The following is an 11,550-nucleotide window of genomic DNA, read 5'->3' on the forward strand; positions in this document are numbered from 1 at the left end:
TTTGTTTCTCAGTGCTCATATCAAGCAATCCACACTTACTTGTAACTCCAGCTCCATCAGGACCTGACACCTTCTTCTGGCCTCTGCAATAACTTGCACACACTACCCCCTCTTCATAATTAAAAAACAAAGCAAACAGCACTGAGAAGGGCCAGCAAGGTGGGCAAAGCACCTGCAGCCACACCTAAAAGTGACTTCAACCTCCACACATGTACCGTGGCTTGCACAGTCACACAAAGTGAAATGTAATTTTATTAAGAATGTCATAAAACCAAACCACTAAAGAAGCCTACTACCCCAAAGTTTAAGTCTTTCATCTCTAATACTTAGGATTCTAATGCCAATAATTGCTCATGATGGATTATTGATGGAACGTGGTGAAGTAGAGCATAAGAGAGAACAGAGAAGCAGTCTCGTGCTCTCCCTCCCCCACAAGTCACGTGTTGTTGCTTAGTGAACCACATGAGAAGTGCACCTGCCCTCAACTCTTAGGGCTCTTTACCAGGGGTCAGGGAACAGGGTCACACAAAGTTCACTGGCCTCCAATGTAAAATGTTCCCTGCATGTTTATCCCTCTTGTTCTTTGACAAGAACACAGATAGTTCATCAGTGTAACTGGAAGCCAGTGCAAGTTAGGGCCCCTGGGAAAGGCCAAGGTAGGCAGGCCCTTTCTTTCTTCACTAAAGGGCCATCTAAAGACACATCTTGAGCTTATGTGGCCTCAGAGAGCTAAAAGAATAATGGATGGAATTTTAGAAAAACTCATTTAGCTCTTTAATTTTCAGTGAACTCCAATATTAGAATGGACTACCTCAGGTCTTTAAATAACCATTTGCCTGTCACATGCCAGAGGGTTCCTTATGCGAGGCCTGGGTCTGGAGTGCTGAAGTCCCTCTGAGTCCCTTTGCTTGGCTACAAGCCTCTCCCTTTGACAGGGAAAAGGAAGAAATACGGTGCTCTGGGAGGGCCAGGCAACCAAGGGCCTGAGACCTGAGCAAGGAGACACCAAAGGCAAGCAAGGGTGTAGGGGTGGGCGTGTTAGCGACGTGGGCACTACCAGATTCTCCCAAATCCTGTTTCCTACTTCTGTCCTACAATCCCAAGCATGACTTGACTGACAGCTGCTGCTGAAGGGCACAGCTCCAAAGTGTGGAGATCTGAGTGCCCCTATTGACTGGAATCATCTAACCCAAAGACCTTGGTGGCACTTTTTTCTCATCTGGAAAACAGGAGGCAGGATTTGAAGAGCTTTGAGGAACCCTTGAGCTCTGGCAGCTGTGAACTACCCTACTCTTGTAGTGGTCACGGTCTAAGAGGCTGCCTGTTGTCACCATAGACCTTCTGGTCTGGGCCCTTCTCCAACTTCCAGCTAACCTTGACTAAGGTTTTTGTTACTGATTTGTTTGTTTGTTTTTAATGGTACTAAAAATGGATGAACCCAGAACCTTAAGCTGCTACTGCCACTCAACCACATCCATAGCCCTCAACATGTCACATTCTTGTTCCAGGTGTCAGTTAGCACCACAGATACATAATAGGATATCTGAACATAACTTTCAGTGGGTAACCTTTCCTGTCGAGCCAGAACTGGACTCACAGATTTACTGAGGTTGTAGTCCAGTTCTGCTTAGATGGAGACTGATCCCTGTTATTCCAGGAATCAGGGAGACTTTCTAGCTAAGAATTCCTCTCTGCAGCTGGCCACATGATGAGAAAGCATTCCCAGGACCTGGAAGACCTAAACAGACCTACTCCTAGTCTACCGTCAAGCACAGCTTAGGTGTCCTCATTAGTGGGGTGCCCCTTGAACAAGAGGCTCTTGTTCTTGGGCTGGGATGTATCTGCGTTGGTGGAGTGTCTCCCTAGCATGCACAAGGCCCTTGACTTGACCCCAAAAGAGCAGAAACTGGATATGGTAGCTCTTGCCTGTGATTTTAGAACTTGGGAGGTAGAAGCAGGAGGATCAGAAGTTCAAGGTTGCCTCTAGGATGCATGAGATTATCTTTTAAGAGAAAAGTCATTTTTCAATCCCATTCCTTTGCAATTACTAAAAGGCAGATAAGCAATAGCACCGAGGGCAGTAGTTTTTAGATCAGGAAAGCTCACAGAGTGTGAAAAGAATCCAGCTGTACATGTGTCACACAGGAGCACTCCGGGGCTTGCCTCACTCCCTTCCAGTATTCAATGCTAGACAGCCTTCTGGGAAAGGGAAATGTCAGCACAGGCTGCTCTCAAGAAATCTCAGGTCTGATCTCCAGGTGGGACTATGCTGCAGGCTTCAGGCTAGGAGGGGCCTGAAAACTGATATCTAGGAAGGCGTGGCTCTGAAACACCACTCTTAAAAGCCTGGAGAGACAGCACCAGTTTGGAAACCAGCAGGAGGCACTGGGAGTCTACAGCCCTCTGTTCCTGCAGACTGGTAAGCTGCTGGAACAGGAGAGCAGGTGGAGCTGGGGAGGGCAGGAGGGTGGTGGGCCAGGGCCTTGCCAGCCAAAGTGGCACATGGATAGGGGAAGAGGTTTGTGCCCCAGATGGTGAGGGACATTCCAAGGGAAAGTCTGCTCAGAAGAACACCACAAAAGTTCCATCCAGAGTAACCTAGGCAGGGAGGCAAATAACCCACACATTCCTGCTCAAGGCAGAGAGCATAGACAGCACCACCCAGGCACACCTCACCAAGCAAGAAGACCAAGTAGCCTGGCTTGCTGGTGGAGGGGCACATCTTCAAAGACCTCCCCCTCCCACCCACTTCTTTTCAGATGCCCATGGCACCACGAGTCCTGTTCCTCTGCCTGCTGGGCCTGGCCGTCACTGAAGGCCAGGATCGGGAGCCAGCCATCCCAGGCTGCCACTTGCACCGTAAGTAACTTCGCTAGGAGAGTGGACTAAGAGCGAGAGCAGAGGTTTCCCACTGAGCTGACCAGAAGCACAGGTAAGCCCAGCCAGCAGCCTTCACAGGCTGCATTCTTGTCTCTTCCCCAGCCTTCAACGTGACAGTGCGAAGTGACCGCCATGGCACCTGCCAGGGCTCCCATGTGGCACAGGCGTGTGTAGGACACTGTGAGTCTAGTGCCTTCCCTTCTCGGTACTCTGTGCTGGTGGCTAGTGGCTATCGGCACAACATCACCTCTGTCTCTCAGTGCTGCACCATCAGCAGTCTGAAAAAGGTGAGGGGCCTGAACCTGATGGGGACATGAGGGAGGGGTGAAGGGAGGGAAGGGATCCAGGGGGGGAAGAATGGGAACAAACTCAGGTCCCTCCTCCAACAGGTGAGGGTGAGGCTGCACTGTGTGGGGGACCAGCGTGGGGAGCTTGAGATCTTCACCGCCAGGGCCTGCCAGTGTGATATGTGCCGTCTCTCCCGCTACTAGTCCTTGAAGGGCTCAGGCTCCAGTGCTGCCATTGAATGAGGGTTCTGCTTCAGCTCTGACCCTCTCTAGAGTCTGTGAAGATTGGGTTCCACCTCCTTCTACCTGGCCTTCTGAGCAGTCTCACTGCCATGCTTTCCTTCACTCTTGTCCTCAATAAAGCAAGCAATGCTTGAGTTTCACTCTTTATTAAATCTGCCCCCAGCCAGGTGAAGGGGGCAGACCATGATTACTGTGACCCCCCCCTCACCCCAGGACAACATGAATCTCTTCTTGCCTGTGCCCTCACCCCTCCCCCTGCCCAATAAATAAAAAGGGGAAAAGGAAGTACAGGGCAAAGGAGAGGAGAGAAGGATGTCCCTGGACAGTGTCTTGTTGAGGGTAAGCTGGGCAAAATAAATAGACTGTGCCCCATTGTGAGGATGAAGAAGGCCCTGGCCAGGCTGAGGCAGGCCAAACCAGGTGCTGTGTATCCATGCCCCAGGCCAGGAGCAGGGGTAAGAGTCCAGCTGCAGCCTGGAGCCCAGCTGTGTAGGGCAGGGGAGGATCCCTGATGGCAGCTTCCCAGTCGCATACTTGCCCTAGTCTAGTCTTGCCAGAATGCCAAAAAGGCCTGAGTTCTGCCGCCAAGACTACCACCCTTGCCTTGTGTGCCCCCTCCCCCATGATAGCTGTTCCGTGGGGCTGACAGGGAATCCTAGAGCCATTCTGGCAAGGCCACAGGGAGGCATGGGCCTCACTGGGCCCCTGGGCAGAAGGGATGGAGGGGCTGATAGCTCTGGGTTAACATCTCCCTTTCTAGATTTGTCTAGCTCTGACCCCCACTGGCAGCCACCTGGGGTGTAGGCTGCAGGACAGGGGCTTCCTTGGCCCCTTGGGTCCCCTGTAGCCGGCGTAGCCGTAGCTCCTCCAAGCCTCGCCATAGCTCCTGACGCTCCTGGGCCTTCTGCTGCTCCCTGGGGAAAGATGGTAAGGCAGCTCTTCCTCTTCCGGCTACCAGCAGTCTAACCACCCTCGCTATCACCCCATGTAAAGTGACTAAGAACCCTCAGCTTAGAAGAGAGGTGAGGAGAGAAAGGAGAAGCAGCACTGGACTGTGAGCTGCTTGACTGAGGTACAGGGGAATCCTAGCAGTCAGTGGGGGTGAATATAATGGCTGGGGATGCAGTGGGCAGCTGCACCCGCACAGGACAGCTCCAATCCACTGCTGGAAACAAAGGGTGAGGCTGGCCATCCCAGGATGAGTCCTTCTCACACTCCCTGGAGCCTGAGGGTCTGACTCCTTCTTACTGCTCTGTCCCTCCCCAGTGGCTAGCCTCCTACTCAGTACTCACTGCTGTTTCTCCAGCTTGTAGGAGGCAGTAAGCTCATCAAACAGCTTTCCATTCATCTCCATGAAAGTCTTGAGCACATTGTAGATCAGGGATACGATGGTTCTGGCATAATCAAGGAGAGGTGTGAGGACATTAATGAAACACCATTCGACTTGTCCCTGAACACTGCCCATTTCCCTGCTCTTTTAACTCCCTTGACATCCTGACATTTGCTCTTTGTCCAACTAGGAGTGACCCCAGGAACTGGACTAGCTGTGTCTGTCTTCAAGAGTTGGACAAAGCTTGGGCACTCACTGATTCCAGTGCTCCTTGGACACTTGGTAGAGGGTCCCAAATACCGCAGGCAGCACAGTGTGGCAGTTGTCCTCAATGAGGCTCAGGATGTACTCATTGTTCCAGAAATACAGAGCCCGCTCTGCAACCTGGGCGGGCAAGGGAGTACAGAAGGCCTCGTAGTGGCTTTTGGGTGCGCCAGGTCTGCTTTTCACCCTTCCCCAAAATGGGGTGTGCAGATTCCCGTGATCTGCACACCCCATCTTGAGGGCCTATTTGTTGCACTGGAGAAAGCAAATGGAGGAGAGGAAAGAACACTGGCTTTACAATCAGCACGGGCAGTCCTGACTCCTCCAGAGCCCACTGCATGTGTGTGGCCTTGGTGAAGCAGCGAGCTTCTCAGCTTCAGCTCCTTGCTGTGTGAATGGGGCTAAGAATACCCATCTCTACCATCTGTTGTCAGAATGAAATAAGTTCCTGAACTTCAAGGTGTTTTAAAAGTGAAATACCAAAGCCATCATGAGGAAGAACTAACTTCCACCAGGTTTTGGTTCTCAAGAATGGGAGTGAGTATAGACTAGCACAGGGAACTGAGCCTTCTGGCCAGAAAGTGGGACCAATGAAGTCTAATGTTACCAAGAAAAGGAAAAAACAAAAAAAATGGCTAACAGTTCTGCAGCCCACTCTGGCCCAGTTTCCTTGATGTGTTTACAACTCTGAGCCCTTGTTCCAGTCATTACTTTATGAAGAGACTATTGCTGACCCATTTTATAGTCAAGAAAACCCACTTAGACTCAGATCGGTGATTTTTTTCCAAGGCCTCTCAGCCAGTAGAATACAGAGCTGAGATCTGACCCTAGGTCTCCTGACCCTAAAGCCCGCATCTCCCTATTATCAGGCCGAGGGCTGGAAGAGAATCTGAGGGGAGATGGGGCTATTTTAGGCAACTGAGAAACCTTCCCAGGCTGACCCCTGGGAAGTGTCCTGACCCCACCTGCCTTTGTCACATACCTGGAAATGGGGACTGGAGACACAGCGAGCCACCTGCTTGAAGAGGGGCTCCTGGATCTTCACAAACTGGGAGGGCTCGATGACATCAAGAATCTCTTCCATCTCCCCCAGGAACATCACCTGGGGAGGGGGCAGGGCAGCAGCTCACAGTCCCCTAAAGCACACACCTGCTCGACTTCTGGAAGCTAAGCCCTCCCACCCACTGCCAAGGATATGAGAGCCCTTCATACCTCTTTCTGGGTGCAGGTTTTAGGCCAGTATTTGAGAAGCCCCCGGATCACCTGTAGGGTGGAAGAGGAGTCAGACCAGCACAGTTAGGGGCCCACCTTCCCTCCAAGGTACTCACATGCTCTGTCAAGGTGGCATCCTTCTCCAGGAACTGCACCACACAGTATGCCAGCTGCAGGACCAGGGTGGAAAGAAGGAGCCAAGGTCAGGAAGGGCCAGGAGCCAAGAACTAGCTGCCCAGGACAGCGGACAGCGTGCCAGGCATCCGCTCATTACTGCCTTCACACTCTTGTTTACTGAGCACTTACTGCTGCTTTGGACTTAAAAGCTCTCAGTGCTGGAGAGGCACAGAGCTAGTGTCTGAGGTCAGCTCTCAGTAGAGGAGACTGAATTAGTAGAGTCTCAGGAATAAGATAGGATCCAGAGAGAGTCAGTCTGACTTCCTGGCCCCACAGACAGCCCTGAGTATCAGCAGCAGCTGCTGCTGCAGAGCCAGGCCTGGGGCTCACCTGGGCATGAAAAACAGATAGTGACTTGACAGAGTGCAAGGGGATCAGGACTCGGACCAGGAACTGCTTGTGCTCAGTCTTCAGGGGCAGGGCGAAGCCGTTGATGATGCTTCGGAGTGGGCAGAAAGAAGCAGAGTTCAGTCAATCAGGCCCCCAGCCTCCCCCACCAGAAAGCCCAGCTCCAGCTCAGAATCACCTTCCTAAGATCTCCAACAGCTCAGCCACACCATTGAAGTGCTCCAGCTCATAGATGAACCTGCAGTAGAAGAGAGGAATCTGGAGGGTGGGAACACTGGGACAGGGCCAGCCACCCCACGTAGCTGTCCAACTTTCCCCAACCCACAGGAGTGTTCCCTTCCTGGTGCCCCAAACCAGGTCCCTCTGAGTCCACATGCACCTGCAAAATGTATTTCCTAGCTCAGCCATCTCTGACACTGTGCTCCAGCTCAGCCTCTCTTCCATGAGACAGCCCTAGCTCATTTCTTCAGGCCCCTAGCACTCACTACCTGATGCCCAGCCAGCCAGAAGGCACCCAACCTAAGACCTACAACTTTCATGTAGTCAACCCAAAGGAGAAACACCTCCACCCTGCACTGTAATTCTCCCAATCCCCCTGGGAGGCGGGGCCTATGGAAGCCATTAGAGATGAAGGCGAGACTACAGCTAAAGGCTGCTTGCCTCAGAGTTAATGAGTGGGGAGCTGCTGGACTATGAGCTCCCGGAGAGCATGGGTCACAGCTTCTCTGTTTTTATCACTAGAAACAACAGCTAATATTTCAGAGGCCCCACCTCAGGCCAGGAGCTGCACCAGGTGCTTTGGAGGCCCATCTGGCTTCATCTGGCACAGGTAGTTTGCCCACTTCAAGGACTTGCCTAAGTTTACCCAAACACTGAAGCCAAATTCAGATACACAACCATGGGCTCAACCACAAGGTCAGGGGCTCCCTGTGTCCAGGGAGTATGGTGCTCAGTACTTGTTTGTAGAAAGAATTACTTGGGGGTCATTACAGGCCAGGCTGATAAGGATCAGAAGATCTAGAGCCTATGGTCCACTGAGCTGCCCTCCTCCCTCTACTTAATTGGCCTCTTTTCCCGTATCGTTGTCACTTGGTCTCTATTTTCTAATCTGTAAAATGGAAATGAATCTCCTTCCCTGCTGACTTCACACAGAGACAGAACCTGATAAACATACAGCAGGTCCCTCCCTCCCTCCCTCTCTGCCTCCCTCCCAGGTCTCTGCTGGGCAGGGAGCAGGCACTCACCGGAGGAAGATGTGGTTGCACTGTTTGCGGATGTAGGCTCGGAGACCCAGGAACTTGCCGTATACCCGATGCAAGATGGTCTTGAGGTACTCACGTTCCCGGGGGTCCTCACTGTCAAATAGCTCCAGGAGCTGTAGGAACCCAGGGTTGGGGTAAGATGAGGTGAGATGTCAACCCCTGTTTTTTCCTATCCTATCCCCATGTCCCTCAGGTAGCCTGTGCCTGCGGTATGGTCCCACCCAGCCTGGGCTCCCCAAGTCACCATCAGGACAAACTTTTGATCCACATATCTCTTGGCCACAGAGGGCTGGAAATCTGGACTCTCCAAGAAACGTAGGAAAAACTCATATACCAGCTGGGGATGAGAGACAGACCAAAAGGTGAGTTTAGTTACAGCCTGGCCCACTTCCCTTACCCTGCGGCTCTCATTTCAACAGCCAGGCTCTTCCCCAGCCCTCCAATCTACTCTGAAATGCAGACCCTGCTCCCACACCCATCACACCTGTAGATGTGGCCACGAAGGCTCAAGGTTGGGCTCATCCTCTTCAGGGTCAAATTCAGGGTTCTCACTCGGTGGCAGGGTCCTGAAGATATTTACTGATATCTAGAGGGGAAAGGGAGAGTTCTTTAAAGATGAGACCATGAAAGCAGAAGTCTTGGGAATGAACTCTCAAAGATCTCTCTATCCGAGGCAGGCAGTGACCTTGTGACCCTCCTGACACAGCCTCCTAAGTAGCTAGGACTAGTGGCATGCAACACCAGGATGATCACTTTTTAAGTACACGGAGTCCATAAGGCTTGAGCCTAAGGCCTTGCACTGAGTTTTACCACCAGCCATTTTTCTCATCCATTTCTCCTGGACTGACCTACCCAGCAAGCAACTCACTCCTCTGGACAATCTTCACCTAAACACCCAAGTTCATGCAAGCCCTAAAATAGGAGCTAGAGACCAAAGGGTGTCTTGACACATCCCTAGGTGGATATGATTCAGTGGTGATGGTAAGGTTGAAAACAGTGAAATCCCCAGGCATTCAGGGCCAAAGAGTTCCTGGTCGGACTTTGAGAGAGGGTTTCATAGAATAGCCCATGCCTGAGTCAGACCACAGAAGACAAATGGCTTGGAGGACAGATACCCGAGGCCCAGCTCACACAGGTGCAGGGACAATAGGGCGAGGAAATCCTGAGTGGGTGACGGGCAACAGTGGGGCTCAGTGAAGATGAAAGCATCTGAGGCCACGCTGCAGTCTACATTAATTCTTCCCACAGGGGTCCTAGCCGTAGGCTGGTAGAATCCCTGCCCGCTGAGGCTGGGCGCAGTGCTTACCATGCGGATGATGTCTGGGTAGACAGGCTCGATGAGAACACCCCGGGTGCTCCCCACACATTCCACCAGCTCATTGAGGGCTGCACGCTTCACCTCCTTTCCTTTGAGGTCGGCCACACAGTCCAAGAAGTCAAACATCACCCCACATTGGGCCAGTTTCCGGCTCAGCAAGTCATGCAACTCAGAGGCTGGCACATCTGGGATAGGGACAGAGAGACAGCCTGGACCACGGCTGCCAGGGCTCTGGACAGGTGTGGATCTCCTCCCTCAGGCTGACTTTCCAGGAAGCTTCAACTAGCAAAAAATTTGAGTCCCATTCTTCACTCCTGGGAGTCTGGGTCTAGGAAGGTGGTCCTCTAATCCAGGATCAGAGACCCCATGACTTTAAAGCAAGATCACAAACTCTGGATATGCAAGCACACAAACACACACACACACACACACACACCGGCTTTCCCCAGCAGCCACTACCTCCCTCTGCACATGGATCTATGAGCAGTAGAAAGCAGGGCAGGAGTGAAGTTAGGGGTATGTGATAATCATAGGGAATCATGCCAAGCACCTGCCCCAGGAGCTGGGCAGCTGGTTGGGCTGATAGTAGCCTCCTGAAACCTAGGCTGTGTGCCCCACCCTTGGCCCTTGTCTGCCCCTGGCACCATTTCCAGATGCCCCACCTCCAGAGATGACAGGCCAGTCAGGCCATGCGTCAGCAAAGGACTGGAGACTGGGGGTCGGTTCCAATGGAGTCCCTAACCTAAAAGGGTATACAAACTACCTGGCAGCTGCTTCTCCCTGGTCCTCCCCCACCGTGCTTCTTCCTGGCCTGGTGTACCCTGGCGGCAACAGCTCACCTTTGAGCAGAGGCAGTGGAGTGAGCTCTTGCTGGTTGCTCTGATAGCGGAACTGAGAAGAGCTGTGTGAGCGCCGGGGCCTGGCTCTGCGGAGGGACCGGCGGGAGAAGCCATCCACCTTGTCCGGTGGTGGCACTGGAGACAGCCCTGGGGAGGAGGGGCTTGTGGGGGTACTCGCAGGGGGCAATTTTGTCTCCATGGCCAGTGGACACGCGTCAACCTTTCAGAGCCCGGGGGGCTCCTTGTGGGCCTGGAGTAAGCTGAATGAGGCCACACACATTAACTGGGACCCATCCTGACCAGCATGCTGGGGGGTGGGCACAACCACAGTCCTGACCCCCCCCAGGGCCTCTGGCAACTGCCCAGTCCTGGGGGGGCAGGCAAGGTAGAAAGGCAATGGCGCAAGTCTTTCCTGGGGGTCCAGAAGAGTCCAGTCAGGGTTCCCACGCTGGCTCTTCTGAGGAGTCAGGTTAGAAAGGTCAGCAGGAGAGACACAGAGAGCAGGTTGGTGCTGCAGCTACTCGCTCACTTTTCCCGCATCCCCTGGCTAAAACAAGGGTGAAATCATGTCCCTCCCTTCTTCCAGACCCAAGCTCTAATGTAGCCCCTCCCCAAATACGGCCTAGGGCTTCTACTCAGGATGGGGACTCTGTGTAGCATCCCCCGCTCTTCAGCTGTGGGACTTTCCTGCTCCACTAATGCACTCACATAAATAAGGATCCGGTTCCCATGCACCCTCTTTCAGACCCTAGCATCCCTCTCCACATCCCGCTCCTTCCTGGTCTCCAAACCTTATGGTGTTACTGGGGTACACACTCACTTCTCGGAAACCCAGACTTTGGTCACCGACCCCTATAGGTTGCTTCGGAGGAGGGGGCAGCAGTTCAAGGGTCCTTAGCGGCGGTCCCGCCGCTCGGGGCGCTGGGGCTGGGCGGCGGCGCTCCTGGGTTCGCTCCCGGGCACTGGGGGTGCTGGAGCATGCCCCCAGCTCAGCCCCAGAAGGGGCCGGGCGCTGGGCGGGCTCCGGTCTGGGTTCTGGCAGCACGCGACCCCTAGGCAGCTATCTTGGGACTCAGATCCGCGCGGTGCGGCGCAGCGGGAACCCCGGCTCGCTGCGCACCGGCACCCGACGCCCAGCTGCTCAGGATGACATCAAGTCACCTCCCCCCCCCCCTTCTGGCCCGCACCTCCTCTCCACTAGGGGGGCTGCGTCAGGGAGGCCTTGTGGCCGCTGGGAAATGTAGTCCCCACCCTGCTTAAAGGGAGAGACCGGTCCTTAGGGGTAGCCTCGGAGGGAGAGACTCTGCACTCCCGGGACTAACTGAGGCTTTTAAAACCTGCAAGGGAAGTGGGACGGACCCCAGCTCCGAGCTGAACTCTCGGATTCTGG

General features: G+C 53.5%; 2 protein-coding genes across 4 annotated transcripts; one reads left to right on the top strand and one right to left on the bottom strand.

Moving 5' to 3' along the window:
- Window positions 1–2,581: 2,581 nt before the first annotated feature.
- Window positions 2,582–3,493, top strand: Gpha2 (glycoprotein hormone subunit alpha 2). Its single transcript, XM_021638431.2, has 3 exons — window positions 2,582–2,859; window positions 2,983–3,167; window positions 3,270–3,493. The coding sequence occupies exons 1-3, from the start codon at window positions 2,760–2,762 to the stop codon at window positions 3,369–3,371; spliced, it is 387 nt and encodes a 128-aa protein (XP_021494106.1). The 5' UTR covers window positions 2,582–2,759; the 3' UTR covers window positions 3,372–3,493.
- A 47-nt stretch (window positions 3,494–3,540) lies between these two features.
- Ppp2r5b (protein phosphatase 2 regulatory subunit B'beta) lies at window positions 3,541–11,349 on the bottom strand. Of its 3 annotated transcripts, none has more exons than XM_021638428.2 (14): window positions 10,981–11,349; window positions 10,161–10,617; window positions 9,310–9,506; window positions 8,488–8,589; window positions 8,248–8,340; window positions 7,986–8,116; window positions 6,920–6,979; window positions 6,724–6,832; window positions 6,333–6,386; window positions 6,217–6,267; window positions 5,987–6,106; window positions 4,997–5,124; window positions 4,703–4,804; window positions 3,541–4,324 (listed from the first exon to the last, which is right to left on the bottom strand). In XM_021638428.2, exons 2-14 carry the CDS (start codon window positions 10,357–10,359, stop codon window positions 4,177–4,179), a joined length of 1,494 nt encoding a protein of 497 aa, XP_021494103.1. In that variant the 5' UTR covers window positions 10,360–10,617; window positions 10,981–11,349; the 3' UTR covers window positions 3,541–4,176. The 3 variants fall into 3 exon arrangements, with proteins under 3 accessions (XP_021494103.1, XP_021494104.1, XP_060241056.1); XM_021638429.2 differs by having other exon boundaries at window positions 10,161–10,707; XM_060385073.1 differs by lacking the exon at window positions 6,333–6,386.
- Between the last annotated feature and the right edge of the window lie 201 nt (window positions 11,350–11,550).

This window comes from Meriones unguiculatus, chromosome 1 (assembly GCF_030254825.1).
Source record: "Meriones unguiculatus strain TT.TT164.6M chromosome 1, Bangor_MerUng_6.1, whole genome shotgun sequence".
Lineage (NCBI taxonomy): Eukaryota > Metazoa > Chordata > Mammalia > Rodentia > Muridae > Meriones > Meriones unguiculatus.